Source organism: Crinia signifera, chromosome 9, assembly GCF_055691185.1.
Source record: "Crinia signifera chromosome 9, ASM5569118v1, whole genome shotgun sequence".
Lineage (NCBI taxonomy): Eukaryota > Metazoa > Chordata > Amphibia > Anura > Myobatrachidae > Crinia > Crinia signifera.
In genome coordinates this window covers 25,858,955-25,880,760 of record NC_139225.1, presented here as the reverse complement: position 1 = coordinate 25,880,760, position 21,806 = coordinate 25,858,955, and the positions used below count along the sequence as shown (strand labels likewise).

The following is a 21,806-nucleotide window of genomic DNA, read 5'->3' as shown; positions in this document are numbered from 1 at the left end:
GCTCCTGGCTTTGCTGGCTCCAGTGCTTGTACTTCCGGCAGACGTATCTCTCGCTCCTGGCTTTGCTGGCTCCTTTTTTGGGTGTCTATGTCGACATATGGTGACACGGACACTGTGTAAGTGTACCGCATCGCTCGCCATGCTTTGGGCACAGTAATCAAACTCTATGTCCACTTGGATGGTAAAGTATAAAAAAAAACTCATTTAGACTTTGTCCATGTCGACTTATTGCCTGTTTCGACCTTTTGACCATGTTGACCTAAGGTATATTGACCTTTTCCATCTCTCGACCTTATTAGCGTTGACGTAATGACAGCATCCCAGGCATCATGGGTGCGCAGTGGAAAAAAGAAACAACGTGGTAAAGGCCCCTATTCTGATTTTTTGCAACTGCGCAGTCATTTATGCACACATGCTGCCGCTCGCATACCAGCGGCCACGGCAAATAGATTATTCGCCGGGCACTCGCACACCACAGTGCGGATGGGGGCATCAGGCTGGGGGATTCGCCCATAGGGCGTTCCCATATAAACGCTGGGTGTTCACATGGTAATTCCTCGGGTGTAGGGGGGTGGGCAGCGGATGTCAGCTGCCCGTCTGCTTTCTGGACAGGGCGCCGACAAACAAATAATTTCTCCCCCGCACCCAAGCCTGCGAATGGATGTTTATGAAAATCATCCAATTGTAGCGGTGCGGGGAACATGGCGTGCAAGGGGGGGCGGGGTGGGTGGCCGTGTGAGTGGCATATGGTGGACTCGAAATTCGCAGCCTTGCAAGTCCTCACCCCCCCACTTGCACAAAGTTTGGTGAGTGTCAGAAGTAAAACATTAAACCACAAATGTCCGTTCCCCCAGCACGTGGCTTATTCTGCACAGATCCCCTCCAGCATATGGGGTTAACCTGCTTATCGGAGCATGTCTGAGCGAGCCCCTCCATACGTTCCCACAGTCTCCCCCCCCCCCACACACACACACACACACACACGGCAGAAGGAGCCTGTGATTGATGGCAAACACATATGCCAAAGTTTGCAGCACAATAGTTTGGTGTGAGTGTGGGAAGAGAGGAAAGCCCCTCTGCTGGACAATGCGGGACAATGGCGGCCGGCCCAGTGTTGTTACTACACACTCACGGCTGTACCCCTGCCCAGATTGTCACCATCAATGTTTTCTCTCCAGCAACAATGGGCAATCGGCAAATGCCCAGTCTGGAGTTGGTTTAAAACAGTTTTTAATTGACTTTCTAAAGCTGAAGAAGCTCCAGAGGCTGCGGCTGCCACAGACAATGTCGGTTCTTTCTGTCCGTGAATTTTGGGGCCGATTCAGACCTTATTTATTAATTAATTAAGTTTCTTATATAGCGCACACATATTCCGAGAATATTTGAACATTCCCCAGTGGAGCTTACAATCTATATTCCCTACCACATGTACACGCGCACAGACATTCTAGGGTTAATTTTTGTTGGGAGCCAAATAACCTGCCAGTATATTTTTGGATTGTGGGAGGAAACCGGAGTACCCAGAGGAAACCCACGCAAGCACGGGGAGAATATACAGACCGCACAGTTAAGGCCATGGTGGGTATTGAACCCATGACCTCAGTGCTGTGAGGCAGTAATGCGAACCATTACACCATCCGTACTGAACATATGCAGCCTAGTGAACAAGTAATCGCAGCCTGCCGGCAGGCCGATTGCCCGCCCCCCCACCGGGCCAATCCCCTCTCTAACATACGAGAGGATGTGTTCGGCCAAACAGGAAAGAAATCATTCCACGGTCGCACTATCAAATGATTTTTCTCCCCTTTGGTAATAAAAGTCAGCCTAGACGGCACTCAAGTGGGGCGGCATCTACCTGAACGCTGTACATTCATGGACGCGCGATCAGGTCAGAATCGCCTCCCGTTTGCGCATGCATGCACGGTTAAAATACGTCACTTGTTTGAGCGCATATCAACACAGCCTGCAAATCAGAATTAGGCTCCATATATTACAATGATGTCTTGGCCAGTTCAGTGGTCTGGGAAAGCCATAAGCTTTGTGGTGCATATACAGCACTGACTGATGAGACTTGTGCGCTTCCCAGTGTTACCTGTGCATGGACAGAGCGGACACCCTGAGTCATATACCCCAAAGCCAACCCCTAGAGCTGCATTCCAGCACTACAGCCTGTAAGTGACCCTCAGGATTGATGCCTGCATGCTCCTGCACTCAGGCATATCATACCACACAGCCAACTTCAAATACTCTCTGTCTACCTCTAGGGGAAGCTGTGCAAGATATAAAGGGCCTTATTCTAGTTCACTCTTTCTGACAAAATCCTTCTTAGATGGACAAAACCATGTGCACTGCAGAGGGGCAGATGTAAAATGTGCAGAGAGAATTACATTTGGGGGAGTTATTTTGTTTCTGTGCAGGGTAAATACTGGCTGCTTTATTTTTACACTGCAATATAGACAACACTTTGAAGTAAAACCCCACCCAAATCTAATTCTCTCTGCACATGTTACATCTGCCCCCCTGCAGTGCACATGGTTTTGTCCATCTAAGAAGGATTTTGTCAGAAAGAGTGAACTAGAATAAGGCCCAAAGTGCCCCTGTTGTACAGCCGTAGCAGCCGCCACGTGGTCTGTACTAGTGGGGCTGCTAACCATCGCTGGCTGCCTTTGTACAGATGACAGGCACATGGGGGCATTGATCTGGCTGTGAGGTCACAGCCCAGCGATCATGTCCGAATTAGGCCCATAGTGTGTACACACTAGACGATATGCCCCAAATTGTCATTACGACGGGGGATGTTGCTAATGACCTGCAGGAACGCACATTTTTTGATTTAATGATACAGTGCGTACACATTGGACAATACAGACAAAAATAAGCATCTGGAGGGGCACACAGTGGGTGTCATAGACCTGGCACACGCACAGTTGTACACCAGGGAGGGGCAGTATTTGCAAACGCTGCAGCTACAGCAGCAAATGACAGAGCCGGACTCAGAACCTGGCCCCTATATTAGAGATGCACGCACACTTATTACCGGTCTTCCACGTTGCTGTTTGCACGCTGCATCCCTCCTGGTTACACAATGCACTATTGATCTCCTCATCCTCTCACAGCCCATTACCCAAGGTGAATGCAGGGAAGACAAGCTGCTGACACATGGAATGCATCTCTGAATTCCTGGCAGAATCCCGCGCTGTCCCATTCTGCTGCCGTAAACCTTCGCCGCGCGGGATGTGTTCTGTAAATATTTACCCAGCGAGACGGTGCGGGATCTTTGTATTCTGTTTCCGTGGCTAGTTGCCAACTTCATTTGGAAAACACAAAAACATCCGTGCCCGCAAATCGCCGATTACCGCAGAGAAAATGATCGCATATGCACTAACATGCGATAATTATGGCAAAGGACGGCTCTTGCGTTAAGAGCCGTCCTTTGTGTTGTGGCCGGCGATGGGCAGTGGGTCCCGGCGGCTCCCCCCTCCCATAGAGTGGTTTCACACACTCCGGCTAACGCCGGGCGTCGAAACCAAGAAGCCGTGCACAGAAGTTTATAATGGTCGGGATGGACACATTGCTGTCCATTGTCAACTAATGTGCATGGCACGGTTTTTGGCCATGCGGGGTTTCGCCGCCCGATATCAGCCGGAGCGTGTGAAACAGCCCTTACCTGGCCGGATGATGCTGCACATGTTACATCTGCCCCACCTGCAGTGCACATGGTTTTGCCCATCTAAGAAGGATTTTGTCAGAAAGAATGAACCAAAATAAGGCCCTATATACCATACTTCTCTATGGGAGACCAGGTCCTGTATTCTGCGTTCTCTTAACCACGGAACACAGGTGAATTAGATATGACATTACAGGTTTATAATATATATAATATGAAATGGAATATTTAAAGCAGTTCTTGATCATTTTATATCCTGGTCCCCCTAGCACCTGCCGAGATTAATGCATGATAATATTAAGTAAAAGTGTTACTTGTATTGATTTATTCCTCATTCCGCTCCAAATGACTCCTATAAACAGACAGGCCGGATTGGGACCTAATTGACTTGTCTGTTCCTTGCTGCAGAACTGTGACTGCTAAAGACAGATGCCGCAGATCCTGCTTAGGGTCAAGGGTGTCGGGAGACCGCAAAGTGAGTGCTTAAATGTATATACTTACCACTTCACCAACAGGAGCCAGCGCCCATCTCCCCGGGGGTAGCCAGACTAAAAAGTGGGTATTAATAACATTAGGCACGCTGCTCCTGAAAGCAGGGACATGTTACACCAACTGTCAGGGCTAAGTGACTTCACCATGACATCACCTATAACCTGAAGGATCATCCGGCCATCTGTCCAATAAGCACTTGATCAGACACATGGGCCCTTATTCAGATCTGATCGCAGTACAAATTTGTTCTCAAAATGGGCAAAACCATGTGCACTGCAGGTGGGGCGGATGTAACATGTGCAGAGAGAGTTGTGTGTTGTGTGGGGTGTGTTGAAACCTAAATTGCAGTGTAAACATAATGCATCCAGTATTTACACTGCACAGAAACAAAATAACTCACACAAATCTAACTCTCTCATACATCTGCCCCACCTGCAGTGTACATGGTTTTTCCCATTTTGAGAACAAATTTGTACTGCGATCAGATCTGAATAAGGGCCATGGTGCGTTGTGCTAGAAAGGGGTAACATAACTCTCCACATATAAGCAAACTGAAATACTGCAGCGTATTCAACAAGCTAACACAAATTCTATACCTACAGGCAATTGTCCTCCTCCTTGTAGCTAATGAACTTTTCTGGGCCATTAGTGCTCAATAAACATGTTCTGTACCTGGGTATACTCCCCAATGGGGTACATCCCAGGTCTCATGTATCCTTGTCCTCTCTCTCAGACTCCCAAATCTTGGTGGGGAGTTCCCTTGGATTTTAGAAATAGCAGAACAGCCTCCTGGCGTCATCGAATTCCCCAGAGAAGATTGGGGTATGGTGGCTCAGTGACGCATTTCACCGTGAAACGCGTGATTGATGCTCTGGATATCGCTGAACAAAACAATCGACTCCAATGATTGCAGAGTAATGTGAGTGGTCGCCATCAATTTTGCTCTCCAGGGAAAAGCAATTTAAAAAGGACGAGTTCGACCTCTGCCCCATTTTAGGATTGTGATAGCATGACCGGGGCACGAGAAATGCTTTATTATAATTTTTCCCCCCATTTTTCTACTTGTTTTTTTTTATAGTACTCCTTTTTACTGGCTTCAAGACCAGTGGAACACTAGAGGTGTGAGACCATTATACTGGGGGGCGTGGCTTTGAGTCCTTTTCTGGCCCAGGACCCACCCACTCCTTGTCTTGGCACCCATAGGGCAGCTAACTAAAGTTGCTCCACATCATATTGGGTAGGTGAGGGGGGCTAGGGTCTAGGGAGGCCCATGGGACTGGCCTGATTGTTGATTTTTGAGGATTCATTTCAGGCCGTCTAGATTTTATGTAAAAAAATAAATAAAGTCAAAATATAAAGTTGAACAATATAATTATCCACACCCTGTAGTAGTAGTAACAAGGATGTATAAGTGGCTGGCTTCCCCTGGGGACATATGGTACATAAATACACAATTGTGAAATATCCTGTGATACAAAAGGTCTTGGCTGAGGAAGTTACAACACGAGAAGAGTTCTGAACTAACGCGACAAAACTGCCTGGGTGCTTTGACCGCCCTAAGGCCTGTTACATACATGTACATGTCTGTCCTTTAACCCCTTAAGTGGTGGGATGTGCTGGGGCAGGACAAACCTACCAGGGCAGGTTTGTCCTGCCCCAGCAAAACCCACCACAGAACGTAGGCCACATCCCCCCTCACCTCCGTTCCGGCGTTTGTATCCCGGAGCTCCCGTGCCCCTGCCGCTGCCCCAGCCGCCAGTCACAGCAGTGATCATGAGCCGCCCCGAACATCCCCGTGCCTGCTGCCTCCGTCGCTGCTGTGAAAGGCGGCTGGGGAAGCGGCAGGGGAGCTCCGGCGTATGATCGCCAGAGCAGAGGGGATGAAAGGAGGCAGGGAGGGCAACGGGGAGGAGGGGGTTGGGGGGTGGTAGAGGCGGTGCGCCAGTGGTGCACAGCTGGAGGCACCACTGGCGGGCACCTACTGCATAGTGGTACACCCGGAAATTTTCCGGGACAGCTGCTGCTACAGCACTCAAGTGTTTAAGTAATCTCAAGGTATCAGTCTTTTGGCCAGATATATCAAGCTTCAAAAAGTGGGAACACGAAGAGTGGTAAACAACCAGCCAATTAGCTTCTAACTGTCATGTTACAGGCTGGGTTTTAAAAATGGCAAATGGCAATTGGGAGCTGAATGGCTGGTTTTTTATCACTCCCTTTTAGCACTCTTTTTAAGCTTGATACATCTGGCCCTTGGAGAGAGATAAAGCACCAACCAATCAGCCTCTAACTGTCATTTTTCAAACACATCTGTTAACATTTAGGAGCTGATTGGTTGGTACTTTAGTTCTCTCCACTTTATCTCTCTCTCCAGGGCTTAGTAAACAGGCCTAAGTACCATCCAATTAGATTCTGTCATTTTTCAATCAGCCTGTAATGTGGCCGTTAGGAGTTGATTGGTAGTTTCGAATGAATCCCCAGTGTGCGCAGTCTGTGCATAGGCCCTTATTCGGGTTGACTCGGTCCGGCGTGAATTCGCACCAAGCGTGAGTTTTTGGTTAGTACGTATACGTACCATCCGCAATGCGCATGTGCAGGTTTGTTCAACCATACAGCAGAAATACGCTTGCGGACGAACTCGAGCAAAGTAGGCGTCATGCGGGCGTTTGTATGGGCGCGGCCACAAAAGTAGGCAAAACTGGGTGGAAATTGGGCATGGACATGGGCGGTGACTACAAGTGCTGGGTGGTGGCTTCGCAGCACTGTGCGAGCTCTCGGAGTGTTCGAGCTCCAAATCACTCGCGCCAAGTCTCACGCTTCACAGGACAACCACTTGCCGGCCCAACATTCGCACCCCCAATCAAAACGCACAATTGCTACATCACAACCAGCTGCACACATTACCCACCGATGCACCATACACATTTCTCTCATTAACCAAATAAGTACCCACATCTACTCAAATGCGTGTACACGGGAAGCACACGTTTGCATTTTAAACATTTCCACTGTTCTGCCTTCATATCTTTTACATCTTTCATTGTTTTAAATCACAATTGCACCATTATTCTTAACTGCTCTTATGTACCATTGCTACATCTGCTACCTTAACACACAAGTGTGCCTCTCATGTTGGCCCAATAGAACACACAATTACAACTAGTCGACATGTGTCAACTGTCATACTTGGATGCAGCAATTTTAATTTATCACTCACTTCATACTATACAGGCACTTAGGAGTTTGGCACATTAAGATAAATAACCTTTGTGGGGCACATATATTGACATTAACTTGTGCAAGTGAAACTTTGTAAACACATTAATCAGCCATTTAATAAAGGATACTTTCTATTTTTAATTCGGGTGTCAATTTGGAAATTGGATCCAATAAACATAATGAAATGAGGCCAATTACTTCATGGGTTGAGAATGGGTTGCGAGCGTATTCTTGGGAGTTGAGAATGACATCACTCACACAGCCTGTTCATTCGCACGCACAGTGGTTGACCTTGCGTACACACCGATGCACAAATGAACAGTTAAGTGTGCGTGTAGTTTGAGGCCTCTCCCCGTAGCCAGTTGTTGCGAACGAATGCGTTAGCATGTGTCATAGGCGTGCCTTTGCTGCCTGTGTGCGTGTTGGTTCCGTTCAGTCGGCTGCATGCGAATATGCGGCCGTACGAATCAACCAGAATTACCCCCATAGCCCAGGACCTACTCAGCGGCTGCGATAGAATCAGGCTGATTGGGGCCAGAGCTGATGTCACATGACTTCCTCTCAAACACCTGGACATGCCTGCGTTTTCCCTGACATTCCCCAAAACAGCCAGTTCTCAACCACAACCGCCGGCTTCCTGTCAATCAACTTGCTTGCGGCCAGCGATTAAAAAATTAGCAGAATATTATCGCAGGACGGCCTCGGCATGCATACCATGCTTCACACATGTGTAATCTATTGATTATCGCCCAGCCTGTAAAATCGGCCCTGAATAGCCCCATGTTTGGAATGGTCAATACTTTTGTCAGTGAAAATACAAAATTACAGTCTGTGAAATACTACAGTACAATAGTGTCTGCATTTAACGTGCTAATTAAGATACATTTGTATGATGACATGAGTATTGCATTCAAATGTCGTCATTTAATTGACAATAATTGTACTCTGTCTAATTACTTTGTTGTATACGTATTTAATGAGTGGGATTGCAGATAACCCACAGTACCATCCCCCCACTTTCCCACGACCCCCGGCCGGAGAACGCACCCTTCGGATACAGAGTAATGTCAGGAGCAGAGGTCGTGCCCCGGAAGTGGTGGAAGAAGGAGGAGCTTTGAATCCAAGGAACAGGCTGAGATTATTGGAGCAGTTGTATTTCTTATGTCACAATAAAAGAAAATGACAAACAGTAACCGATAGCATGCCCAGTCTGTGCCAGGCTCCAACAGGACCTGGGGTACTACCAGGGCCCTTGTCACTGCAGAGGGGCCACTGGCTGGGTTGTGGTCCTCCTTGTCTCTAATTATTATATATTATTATCATTGGGCCTGATTCGATAGCAGTCACAGTTTTGTTTAAAAGGGGGAAAACTGTAACTGCTGTCTCCCACATGCTGGGGGCCGGCCAGTACAGGGCAAGTATACCTGCCCCTCCCCCTCCCCTTACACACTGCCTCTACCCAACGGTAGTCTTGGGGCAGGCAGATACAGTGGGAGGCACAAACAGCTCTGTCCCGGCAGATGTGGTTGTGATACATGGCGCTCATCCCCAGGACACGTCTGATTACATAGGGATGCATTTATCAAACAATATTTGCGGCTAAATTCCGAAAACACGTTTTCGGGGGATAGCCGCAAATATTAGTATCACTGCTGCGATCCCCCCTGCATTGCCGACCTACCCCCAAGGTTTCTATGGGGGGATGCAAAGTTGCCTTAAGTATGAACATCGGGCAGCAGCGCTTCACATCCCCAGGCTACTGCCATTCTGCCTACTGGCTGCTGATCGCACTGCTGCCGGGGCAGTGCAGTCAGTGGACCCCACTGACTGCACTGCCCCGAGGGGTGTCAGTGCTAACCGTACGTACGCAGACCCTCCGGCTCATCGCATCACAGGGCCCTGTCCATGCGTGGTCAGGTATCATACATCTGCTGGTATCGCATTTTACAATACGATAATGGGCGATAATATTCAGCCCAGATCGCAATGTCGATGTGATGCTTGATAAACAGGCCCCTTAGACCCCAGGCAATGTAATACCCCTTTCAGACAGAAAAGTCTGAAAATCCCGGCAAATACACCATTTTGCCGGGAGCAGCCTGACCCCCCCTTCACACAGAAGAACAAATTACCGGGTTGAAAATTGCTACCCAGTAATTTGCTGAATAACACGGGTATTTCTTCTGTGTGAAAGGGTCAACCCGGGTCATAAATCCCGTGTCCTCGACCCTGGTCAATTCCAGGGTCGGAGACACGGGATTTACGACACGGGTGTGCCCTTTCACACAGAAAAAGGAACCGTGTATTTAATGAAATTCCCTGGTGGAACTGCTTCACCCGGGTATTTCATTTTCTGTGTGAAAGGGGTATTAGTAAAAGTTTTATGGGATAGTTAGATGGGGCAGTATGGATAGTCTAATGGTTAGCATTACTGCCTCACAGCGCTCGAGTCCCACCATGGCCCTAATTGTGCGGAGTTTGTGTATTCTCCCCGTGCTTGAGTGGGTTTCCTCCGGGTACTCCGGTTTCCTCCCACAATCCAAAAATATACTGGTAGGTTATTTGGCTCCTAATAAAATGAACCCTAGAATGTCTGTGTGTGCGTGTACATGTGGTAGGGAATATAGATTGTAAGCTCCACTGGGGCAGGGACTGATGTGAATGTTCAAATATTCTCTGTACAGCGCTGCGGAATATGTGTGCGCTATATAAGAAATTGGTAATAAATAAATAATAATTAGTCCTGATGCGACTCCCCTGTTTATTTGTTCTGCGCTTTAAGAAAGCATCATGGGAAATAACAGTAGTTGGACACGGTAGATGTGTGTTATGCTGGAAGTCTCTGGAGTGACATCACAGACACTGGTGGGAGGGGTCAGAACTTAAAAGCCAAAATTGGTCCAGCAGGCATATTTCAAAAAGGCGGGTGTTCCATGGTACAAGATGTGGGGTTTGTATACTTATTTATTTACAGTCTCTTATATAGCGCAGCATATTCCGTTGCGCTTTACAATTGGAGACAACAGTGATAAAACAAACTGGGTAGTAACAGACCGATATAGCGGTAGGAAGGTCCTGCTCGGCTTGAGTGGGTTGTCTCCAGGTACTCCGCTTTTCTTACACGCCCCATAAATTATAGTGGTAGGTTAATTGGCCCCCAATTAAAAAATATGAACCCTAATGTGTCATGTACGTGTGTTTAGGGCGGACTAGATGGGACTAGTGGTTCTTATTTGATGTGGTTGTGTAATCTGCCACTTAGCTCGTCCAATTGGTGTTATTAGAGCCCCTCCTTGTAATGAAATGTGGTTTACACGCTCCATGCTGTTCCCTATCACATGCTTTCGCAGATTACTGTATTAAGTAATTGGGTCATTTCTCATTCAGTTCTCACACACTTTTATACAGTGGATGTCACTGTGGATGAAAATTAAATTGTAAGATGTAATTTAGGAGGCAGTAAAACCATTATCGGGGAGAGGGGGGGATTTATGTTTGATCAGACGGTGGCGGGGCACCTGCGTGTATTTGTAGACCTCCGGTACAAATGCCTTCGGCGAGTATCACACTCACCAAGGCCTTCGTATGGGTAGGGGAGGGAGGAGGGGCGGAGCAGCGTTCATGGGCGTGGCGTTCACACAGGTAGTAGAGGGAGGAGGGGCGGAGCAGCGTTTCATGGGCGTGGCGTTCACACAGGTAGTAGAGGGAGGAGGGGCGGAACAGTGTTTCATGGGCGTGGCATTCACACGGGTAGTAAAGGGAGGAGGCGGGGCAGCATTTTATGGGCGTGGCTTTCACACGGGTGGTAGAGGTAGGAGGGGCGGAGCAGCATTTTATGGGCGTTCACACGGGTAGTAAAGGGACGGGGGCGGGCAGAGACCGACAGCAGGGGAATGTGCAGCGTTTTCTAGGCGGCCACATAAAAACGCTGGCCATTCCTCTGGGAAGGTAGGCAGGCCGATGCCTGCTCGCGGCGGGCATGACATCAGCGCTCACCCCCTTTTGGGCCATCTTCGGCGGCAATAAAAGTCAGTTCACACTGACCATCGAATTATTTCTCTCCCCTTCGGCCGCATGCGATGGGATGTGTTTTCGTACGCATCCACACGCATTCTAGCAAGGAGATGCGGATGTCGTGGGCGGAGGCCGGGCGTTCAGTGGGGCAGAGGGCAGTGCTGACCTGTTCACTAGGCTGTGAAAGGGGCGTGGTCTGTACGTGCAAAGCCACACCCTGATTTTGCCGCTGTATGGGCATGCTCAACAGCTCCGTGAGCTGCTGGCTATGCCCCCAGCCCCTCTGGCTGCAGGAATAGATGCATGCACATAGCGTCTATTCACGGATGACAGGGGGGCTCCCAACTGCCCCCCCCCCCCCCCCACTGGTGACCCTGGGAGAGATGTGTGAACATCCCAATAAGCCAGGACGTTCCCTCGATAAGCGGGATAGTTGGGAGGTATGTACAGTATATATATATATATTTTTCCAGCCAAGTTTTACAGGATCCCGGAACAGCTCCAAGCATCCTGTCCTACCAGACACAGGAGGATCTGATTTTGTATCACTCCTTTCCCTATGGGATTTGGTTGGATTTGGGGAGGGGTCTTTTCCTCATTCCCAGGACTTGCAGGCTCCTGTCTTTTCATGACACTGGATCTTATTTATGAGCAGACATAAAGTGACCGGGTGGGGGGGGGGGGGGGGGGGGGGGGGGGGTTGGATGAAGTGGACCTTACAAGTAGAATCATAGACAGAGACAAATAGACCCCCCCCCTTCCCCCAATGCATTTGTGCAGGAAAAAACATCACTTGGTTAAAGTGAGGACGGGGTTAACCTTCAAAAGATGGTGCGGGCCCCTCCTGGTGTCTGCGGCCACAATTGGGCAGGAAATAAACAAGTTGTGTGTTTGTTTCAATTCATAAATGGAGAAAATAAAAGGATATCCTACAGTTCTTCTGTAGTCCCAGCGCCCTTCTCTGGTTCCTCTGAGGTCCTCGGTCACTGGGAAATGCTGGATGGACTAGTGCAAGTATAAGGACAATCCTACCTCAGGGGAACCGGATGAAAGGTCGACATTGTTATGGCGACGGTTGATAGCTAGATAAGTTGGCGTTGACAAAATGTCAACATGCACTAGATTGAAATTTATAATAGGTCGACATTCACAACAGGTCAACCTTGACAAAAGTTCAGAGTGCACTAGGCCAGCATTTACAAAAGGTTGACATGCACTAGGTCGACAAGCAAAAGGTTGATGTAACAATTGTCAACAAATGAAAAGGTTGACGTGTTTTTCACAATTTTTTTCCGGGGGTGGTTTTTCAGACTTTACTATTCAACGTGGACTCCGGATGTAGTAAAGTTACACTGACTGGGGAGTCCAACTGCTCAGGTATCAACATTGACAAAGAAAACGTGAAAATTGTACTTCGCCATTTTAGTATGTTGACCATTTCTGTGTTGATCTTTTTGCTTGTGTTGACCTTTTGTCAATGGTGACCTGATTTATGTCAACCTCTTCTGTCAATGCCGACCTATTGACTGTCGACATAAACACTATCTATCCTTTGAACCACACCCCTCCGCGAGCCTAGGTGGGAAGGCCAGGCAGGAAGCAGAGCAATCTAATGGGAACTGATGTTTGATAGAGTTAAAGAATCTGCAACACACAAGCTGGACAAACTATCCCTGATCCTGAGTTGTAGGCAAATGACGACGCGGTGCGGCGCCTGTGGAAGATGCCATCACCTGCTGAGGAACATGTGCAGTATCAGGCTTGCCTACTTTCTGACTGCTAGCTCAGTTATGATGGGGGATGGGGCCGCTGCTGGGTGTAAAGAGGGGTGGAGCCACAAAGGAACATCAAGTTTGGGGGAGTGGTCAGCGTGATCGTGTTATCATGGCCACCCCCACCCCATCGGTTTGCAGGTAATTCGCCTCATTTGGTCCCTCGAAACCCAGATTTGGGGGGTGGGGGAAGCCTGCCAGCTTACCGAGAGGCTTGCCTCCATTCTCAGGGCTAGGGAGGGAGGCCTGATTTCCGGGACCCTCCTGGCCATTCTGGGAGGGTATGCAACTGTCAGGGGTGGCTTCTGAATCTTCTTGTCTGCATTATCTGTATATTAGAGCTGCCAAGGAAGGGTTTTTTCTCCAAATGGGTTGTGTGCTATTTCTAGAGACAGCTCTACGAAACGCGTTGGAATGCTTGTGAATAAGGAACAGAAATGCCACAGCCATGACAGGGTAAAACAGCCAGAGGACAGGACAATCACTGTGACACTGACTACATCTACATGAGATACTTGTCACAGACAGTGAAGGGTGGAGGGAGGAAGAAATGACACAGAACAAGAATGTGCATTTCCCAGGGGTAATTCTAGAAGTGTCCATTTACCTGTCTCTGCCCTGCGGTGATTCAGCGTACTTCCCAGCGCTTGTGCGAGAGCAGCGACGTCATTGCGACCAGCAGGTACAACGTGTTTCACCATCTGGAATGAGAATTTGTTAGGGGCAAGTTGTGTGTGCGTGTCAACATTTGCTGTCGATCTATTTACTATCAATCTATAAACTGTGAGCTGTACCACGGCCATTCAAACTTAAGGTGCCCATACACTGAGGCGATTTGGTCTGATTTTAGCCAATTGCGACCAATCGGGCCATTCAATCGGACCAAATCGCCTCTCCCTGACATGCAGTCGGGTCCCATGCGCGGTCCTGTGCGCATCGGACCCGACCAAGTGGTCGGACGGGCTGGCCGTCCGACCACCCGTTCTGGGACCTCCCTCCAGGCAGCGAGGTGGGCGGGAAGCAGGGACGCATGCGATCTATCACAACGAATCGCATGCGTCCCTGCTGCCGTGTAGGTCCCGGCAGCTTGCAGGGTATGGGGTGTCCAGACACTGCTGTGAGACGTCTCGCAGCAGTGTATGGGCACCTTAACTCTTGTCTCCACTATTCTCAAAAGAAACATCATTGACCCATCCCCACTTGCTATCTTTCGCTTCCATACTGCTTGCGCGGCTTCTATATAACCGACTAAATCCAGGGGCCACTTTTCCCTGCTCATCCTCTGAACAGCCTTACCATGGATCATCCCCTCCTCTTCTGCACCCTTCAGACCTTTGGCCTCCTACCTCGACAATCGCTCCTTTACGGCAGGGCCAGATTAACAATGGGAAGGACGGAGCAGCAGCTCCAGGCCTCCAATTGTAAATAGGCCCACAGGACACCGACAACTCTTTCCTGTCACAGACTGCCAGCGGCTGTGCTCTCTCCCATGCCCCACTCCTCTGGCTGCAGCCCTCGGCTCTCACTCACCTTAGAAATGCTTAGATCAGCAGCAGAACGTGCAGGCAGTGTCCTGGCCACCCCTCCCTTCAGCTCTATTCCTCTCCGGGGTCCTGAGCCTGCCAAGCACAGTTACAAGCTCCGCCCCGAGACTACACGAGGCCGAGGAGCTGCTGTAGCTGCAGCCTGCTATTGCTACATGAAGCCTGGCCGGTGGTATGTGTTATTTATGTGATGGCTACTTGATGATTAGCATACATCACTGTGTATACTGTAATCAATGTATGAGTGGTGTGTACTGTATATGTACTGTGTGCATACCTTCCAACTTTCTGGTCGCCGGACCCGGGACACTGCCGATGCGCGCGCCGAAATTTTCGGGGGGCGTGGCCTAATTTCGGGCCTATACTCGCAGCTCTCCCGCCCCCGCTATGGGGGCATGCCATGACCCAGAGGCTCTGTGAGCCTCTAGCCATGCCCCCAGCCCCCTGGCTGCAGGAATAGACGCTGCGCGCATGCGCACAGCGTCTATTCCCCGCTGCTTAGCAGCCGACAGGGGGGACTCCCAACAGCCCCCCCACACCGCGGGACACTGCCACCCGCGGGTGGGACAGCGGGACAGACCCTAATAATCGGGACTGTCTCGCTAAAATAGGGACTGTGTGTGTGTGTGTGTATATGTGGTGATGTGTGTAGTGTGTATATGTGGTCGGTGTGTGTGTGTACTGTGTCCCTGAGTAGTGTGTGCTGTGTGTATATGCTATGTTGTATGTGTGTGTGTCCCGCCGCTTGAATCCCCTCTCTATGCTTATTATGGATATAAGTGGCACTGCTGCCTTGGGCATTTATTATGTACATAAGTGTTTCTGGTACCGTGGGCATTTATTATGTATATAAGTGACACCACGGCCATTATTCTGAGTATAAGCGGCATGCAATGTTCCTTTAGACCAGGGCTTGACAAAACCCGGGCTCCAGGTCGCAGCGGCGACCAGATTCTGCTTCCTAGCGACCAGATTTTTTTGCAGGGAGGGTGGAAGCAGAATCTGGTCAGATAAGTGGCAGCGGTGCCTGACCCCGTCTCCCCCCTGCTGTCGCACCAGCCGCCCACAGTTCATGACCCCCGTCTCCCCTTCCTGTCAGGGCAGCGTGATGCCCGACCCCCGCCTCCCCCTCCTATCACACCAGCAGCAGCGTGGCCGGGCACAGTCTCCCCCTCCTGTCACACCAGTGGCCCGCAGTACCTGACCCCCGTCTCCCCCTCCTATCAGGGCAGCGCGATGCCCGACCCCCGCCTCCCCCTCCTATCATACCAGCAGCAGCGTGGCCGGTCACAGTTTCCCCCTCCTGTCACACCAGTGGCCCGCACTGCCTGACCCCCGTCTCTTCCTCCTGTCAGACCAGTGGCTACCTACTTCTCATGCACCACCTGTAAAAGCCCCTCATCAGGATGCAGGTCTTTCCCCTGGAGTGGCAGCCACACCTTCACTTGTCAGGGGCATTGAGCCCCACCAGTGCCACCGCTTCTTGCTGCTGGATGAGTGGGGCTGCATGGCTTCCAGCATGCACCCCCCTGGCATCAAGCATCAAAACCCATAGCAATGAGCATGTAGGTACAGATGGGCACATAGAATCGCCAGCCGTCCCCACCATCCGCCAGGAAGGGGGCACGCGCACAGGAGACGGAGCTCTCTGCCGCCTCCCTGTCGCTGTCCACCGGTCCCTGCCACCTCCCTGCACCCCCCTAACCCTGCTCGTCTACCTGAAACGGAGACGTTGCAGGGTTTTGCTCCCTACCGCTGAGTGACTGGGACGCGCGTGCGTGAGATGCTCGCGTGCCCGTCAGATGGAGAGCCTCTCTGCCGGCGATTGCCAGCTGGAGCATTATGGCGATTCCCGGCGCTCCATTTGTAAGCTCCACTTATGTGGGAAATGATGTAATAACAATTACTGCATGTGGTATTATATGTAATTGGCATTCCAGTGTTTGGTACAATGTGTAATGGGCATTATGGCACGTTCAAATTTTGGGTGCAAGCCTTGGTACTCTCATGCTCGAATCCAACTTTTTGTTTGTGTGGCCCCCTCCACTGCAACAGGCTCCCATGCTTTACCAGACCCTCCCAGAGCCTGCAGAGCTTCAAACTTGCACTGAAAACTCTCCTGTTCATCAAAGCGTACCCTTCCAAGACCTAACCTTGTCACCGGGTCACTCACCCCATCCTCCTACCTCAGTGATCTCTACCTCACCTACCTTCGGTCCCCAGGTCCACATGCTCACTACCCTTATGTCATCTGTCAGTCTTCCCCTTTCCTAGATTGTAAGCTCCTAGGAGCAAGGTCCTCCTCCCTCCTGCTCTCGTACAGTGATAGAATTCACAAAACCCAGTGGCCATTTAGCCTAGAACTCACTCGTGTCTGTTTGTTTTTCTCCAGCGGTTCTTCTCCTGAAAGAGTGCAGTCACTTTTGAAGACAGGTTCCACCTTTTGCCGATAACTCATTTGCTCACCTTGATTTCCAGCTGTGTTGTGTAATGAAAATTGCATTGATAATTTGTTATTTGTGCACTATGGGCAGTATTCAATGAGAATACTGACGACGTGCAGCGAATCCTGTTTAGGATTCGCTGCACATTCGCCACTGCCCGTCGCGTTCCGGAGCCTCGCCGGCTCCAGTATTCAACGAGTCAGGGGCTCACTGCCCCTGACCGGCGAATTTTAACTCCTGCAGCGATGCCGCAGGGAGCCTGAGGACGGCGGCAGGCAGGGAGATGGAAGTTTCCCTGCCTGCCCCAGAACGTTTGTGGGGGGGAGGTGGGATCCCCGGGAGCCAGGCAGCACAGGCTGCCCCCCGGGGGTGCCAGCAGGGGACCGGGTATATTCACTACACCCGATCATGCATATGTTATGATCGGGTGCAGTGAATATATGAATATCTAATAAGCGGCTCGGCTATCGGCCCCCTGCTGGCTGCTCGTGTAAAAAAAATATATATATATTTTTTTTTAAATTTAACATATATTCATGTGCTTACAGCATATGAATAAAAATAGCATGCCCCTGCTCAGAATAAAATTCCTGATTTTTTGACACCAAATGTAAAAAAACAAAACACTTTATTTTAAAAGTTCACATTCCACTTCACCATAAAAAGATAGCGATTACTACTCGGTGAATCATGGCGAAAAAAACCTTGAAATGTATTTACCATCTGGTTATTGAATAGGGTGATTCACCATTTTAGTCAAAAATTCGCCTTACAGCACAAAATCGCCATAAAAACATGGCGAATCAGCCTCATTGAATACTGCCCTATGTGTTTATACCACTGTGGGCATTTTGCATAAGGGGTACTACTGTTGTGGGCATTATGTGCATAAACAGTACCACTACTGTGGGCATTATATGTAAGAGCACGATTACTGTGGGCATTTTGCATAAGGGGTACTTCTGTTTGCTGGCATTATGTGCATAAACAGTACCACTACTGTGGGCATTATGTGTAAGGAGCACTATTACTGTGGACATTTTGTGTAAGGGGCACTAATGGTGTGGGCATTATGTTTAAGGGGCACTACTGCTGAGTGACATAATGGGAATAAGGGGCAATACTGTGTGTCATAATGTGAATAAGGGGCACTGCTATGTGGTAATACAGAGACACTACATATGGTGAAATTGATTGTGTCGCTGTGTGGTGTCATTTGAATTGGGGGTACTATTGTGAGACCACAGTATGGGAGGTAGTGACCAACCTGATAGGGTGCCGAAAATTCTGGCACTGTCCCTGGATCCACCTAATGGGGGGTGGGGGGGCAGTGGCAGGAGAAATGAGTTCGACCGACTCTCTTGGACCACTTTAAGGCTTAAGCCCTGACTGTAATGTAATGTTCTGTGTATCCTGTACTGTCTAACTGTTTCCAGATGGGCGGCGCTGAGGACCACTCATAAGTGCCTTATTTATACAATATAGTAATTATAATCCATGTCCTGCCCACTTTCCTTGTAAAACTGACTTTCAGAGCGACTTGGTAAAACTATTGCCGGCAGGGAGGGTGTGATAGATACGCATTCGGATATAAGGTTTTTCTCTAATCTAATTAATAAATAGGCCTCTTTGTCTCTGCTAATAGTGCTGAATTTGAGAAGTAGAGAGAAAGCTGCGACTGAAAAATATGGGCTTGTCAGTGGCGACACACAGCCCTGTACATGCAGCACGTGTTGCCTGTGGGCGATTACCACGTGGTCTCATCTACTATTTATAACACCACAGAGAGATAATCGATGCTCGGTGCCACCCTGTATTACCACGATCTGCTGATGGCAGTTATATCTACCACCCCTTTCCCAATCTCCGTTGTGTCTCGGCCTAACCGTATCTCCTCCTGGATATCCCATCTCTTCCTCCAACTCAACACCACCAAGACGGAACTCATATTCCCCCCTCTTATTTAATTATTATCTATTACCAATCACTTATGTAGCGCTCACATCTTCCACTTCCAGAGTATGTACGGGATGCTCTAACATCCGCGACCGCACATCGCTGGCTACCACAGACATAATTATCGGATATGCACTAACATATGCGATAATTATGGCAAAGAACAGCTTTTGCGTTAAGAGCTGTAATTTGCATTGTGGCCGGCGATGTGCAGCGGGTCCCGGTGGCTCCTCCCTCCCTTACCCGGCCCATATGATGCTGCGGGGCGGGCTCTCCTCCTCCTCCCTGCACCCGGAAGAGGATTTACAGTGCAGGCTGGAAGAGGTCACTGGTCCGGGCAGCACAGTGCTGTGCTGCCCGGATACAGGTGAGGAGGGGGGGGGGGAATCGGTGGGGGTCCGTGCGGATCGGTGGGGGTCTGTTCGGGGCGGCGGTGGGTCACGGTAGAAGCCCATAGGCTTCTATGGGGTATTGCCAGCTTTTGCTGGTGGTGCCTCCCGTCGCGGTAACCCGGCAGTGAGTCTTTATTGCATCCCAAAATGTGGTAAAAACCCTGATAACGGGTTTTTACAGCATTTTTCGTTTAGAGAATCCCACCCCATATTTGACCATTCACATCAATCCCTGTCCCAGTGGAGCTTGGGGTTAATTTTGTTGAGAGCCAATTAACCTACCTGTGTATATTTGAATTGTGGGAAGAAACTGGAGTACCCGCAGGAAACCCACGCAAGCACGGGGAGAATATACAAACTCCCCACACTCCTTGCCAGTCTCTGACTTATCTTCTTTCCAGTTCACCCTTTCTCTAGATTGTAAGCTTACTGGTATAGACCTCTTCCCTCCTGTTCTTCTACTAGCACTATTTATGCCCCCAGTGCCCTTATCTTCTGGTATGGTCTGTTTGCCCATATGATGAATATAGCATCATCACCTTGAGCAATGCCACCCTGGCCCATCCTGGTTTCACCCATGTCTGTGGTTTAATTGCAACATTGTGTTAGTATAATAAAATACTATGTGGCCTATCTACCATAAGGCATAAAAAAAAGACTTAGCCATCCATCACAGATGTTGCGGCCGATAGATCCCTACGCTGAGTCTCTGAGGAAGTCTATAGAGCGAGGATCACAACAGATAAAAGTATCCCCGCAAACTTTGTTCTGTTATTGCCGTCTCAGTACAAACATCAGCTAACATATGCGGCGAGATGTCATGAGAGCTGATTTGGACTAACTTTTGTGAAATGATCGATATTTTGGTAAAAGTCGGACATTTTGAAAAGTCAAGCCAATGTTCATGAGCTGTCGGATGTTTTTGCCTCTGGATAAGAGCGACCGGTAAAAAGTTGGATCCAGATGTGCTGTCTATCTTAAACATACAATCGGCTGCTGTAATTTCCAAGTTATAAAGTCTCACACAAACCAGCTCTACAAAGTTGAACATAATTAGAGCTTGTTTTTTGGCCAAGCTGTATTCGGCAATGCTGAGAATATATTACAAGTACATAATTACAGCTCAATTACAACAAATAATTCATGTTAAAATTATTTCTAACCTTAAAATCTGTCAAAAAATACTTTTCCCCCTCAAAATGAGTCTTATTCACAGAGGATGCAATCCAGCAGAAGCATCGTCTGCTGATTAAAATGCTATGCAGCATGCCTATATTCTGTGTGTAATTGCTACTGTATGTTCATATCAAATTAAGTTAGCGTTTGGTAGGAAAACACTATAGCATAACATTTCCTATGCGGATACTCACAGAATATAAGCACGCTGTATAGTATTTTAATCAGCAAAAGCTGCTTCTGTGTCCAATTGCATACATTTCTGAAAAATACGTTTTGCCAAATATAGCTTAGCCCAAATAAACATCTCTAATTATGTCCTACTTTATTAGAGCTGTTTTGTGAGATACTATAATTCCCATTACATCGCCTCCATGGAATACGCAGCCGTAATGTACATCGTACAGTGTGGCCTCACAACACCTTAAGTCTGTCAGAGATATACACTAACCAAGCTAAGACCTGTTGCACTGGAAGGTACATACAGAATCTCTGCAACACTGTAGGCCCCAGCATGTGTAATAACTCGCTGGTATTCCCAGGATGTCATATATGTTAGTATTAGCTCCACGCTAATCCAGAATCAATACACGTTTTCTCCTTTGTCAGTCAATTGAACCCATAAATTAGCGGATTCCCCCCCAAAGCCTCTGCAGAATGTCTAACAGCTGGTCCTGGTTGTCATTGTGTTACCCCATGAAAGGGACAAATATCTCCCAGGACAGCAGATGGTCACGGGGAGGTCATGTGACTGGCCGCCTGGACTTTTTTTTTACAAGGGACAAACTTGATTGTGTTTGAAGGGGACAATCCCGGTATCCTGGAAACAGAAACTTATACCCAGGGAGAAGCCGGCAGTATACGCAAGACCTGAGGCGCGCCCTATATAATATCTTCCAAAATAACAAATACAGTAGCAGGGCATTGGTATAACATCAACAAAGTGTAAGTGGTCACATAAATGAACTGAAGAGCTTACAATCAGCGTGAGACGGAACATTACGAGAACAAGGAATATTAATTATAACATACAATATATTACTATTTTTATTTGAAACAAAAAATTATATGCATGCTAATTACAGCAATATTTGCTAGGAAAGGGGTCAAGGGGCATTCGTAGGGTCCCCCTG

General features: G+C 48.7%; 1 protein-coding gene across 2 annotated transcripts in view; it reads right to left on the bottom strand.

Annotated features, from left to right (window-relative positions):
• Positions 1–15,051, bottom strand: part of NOTCH1 (notch receptor 1) — a 101,102-nt gene extending 86,051 nt beyond the window's left edge. The window contains exons 1-2 of one of the 2 annotated variants that reach the window (XM_083158607.1): positions 14,983–15,051; positions 13,769–13,862 (exon numbers count right to left, since the gene is read on the bottom strand). In XM_083158607.1, the coding sequence (XP_083014733.1) occupies positions 13,769–13,862 (94 nt within the window). In that variant the 5' untranslated portion in view covers positions 14,983–15,051. Of the gene's footprint in view, positions 1–13,768; positions 13,863–14,691; positions 14,815–14,982 lie in introns of those variants that run through there. The other variant, XM_083158606.1, reaches the window with a different exon arrangement.
• Positions 15,052–21,806: the final 6,755 nt, after the last annotated feature.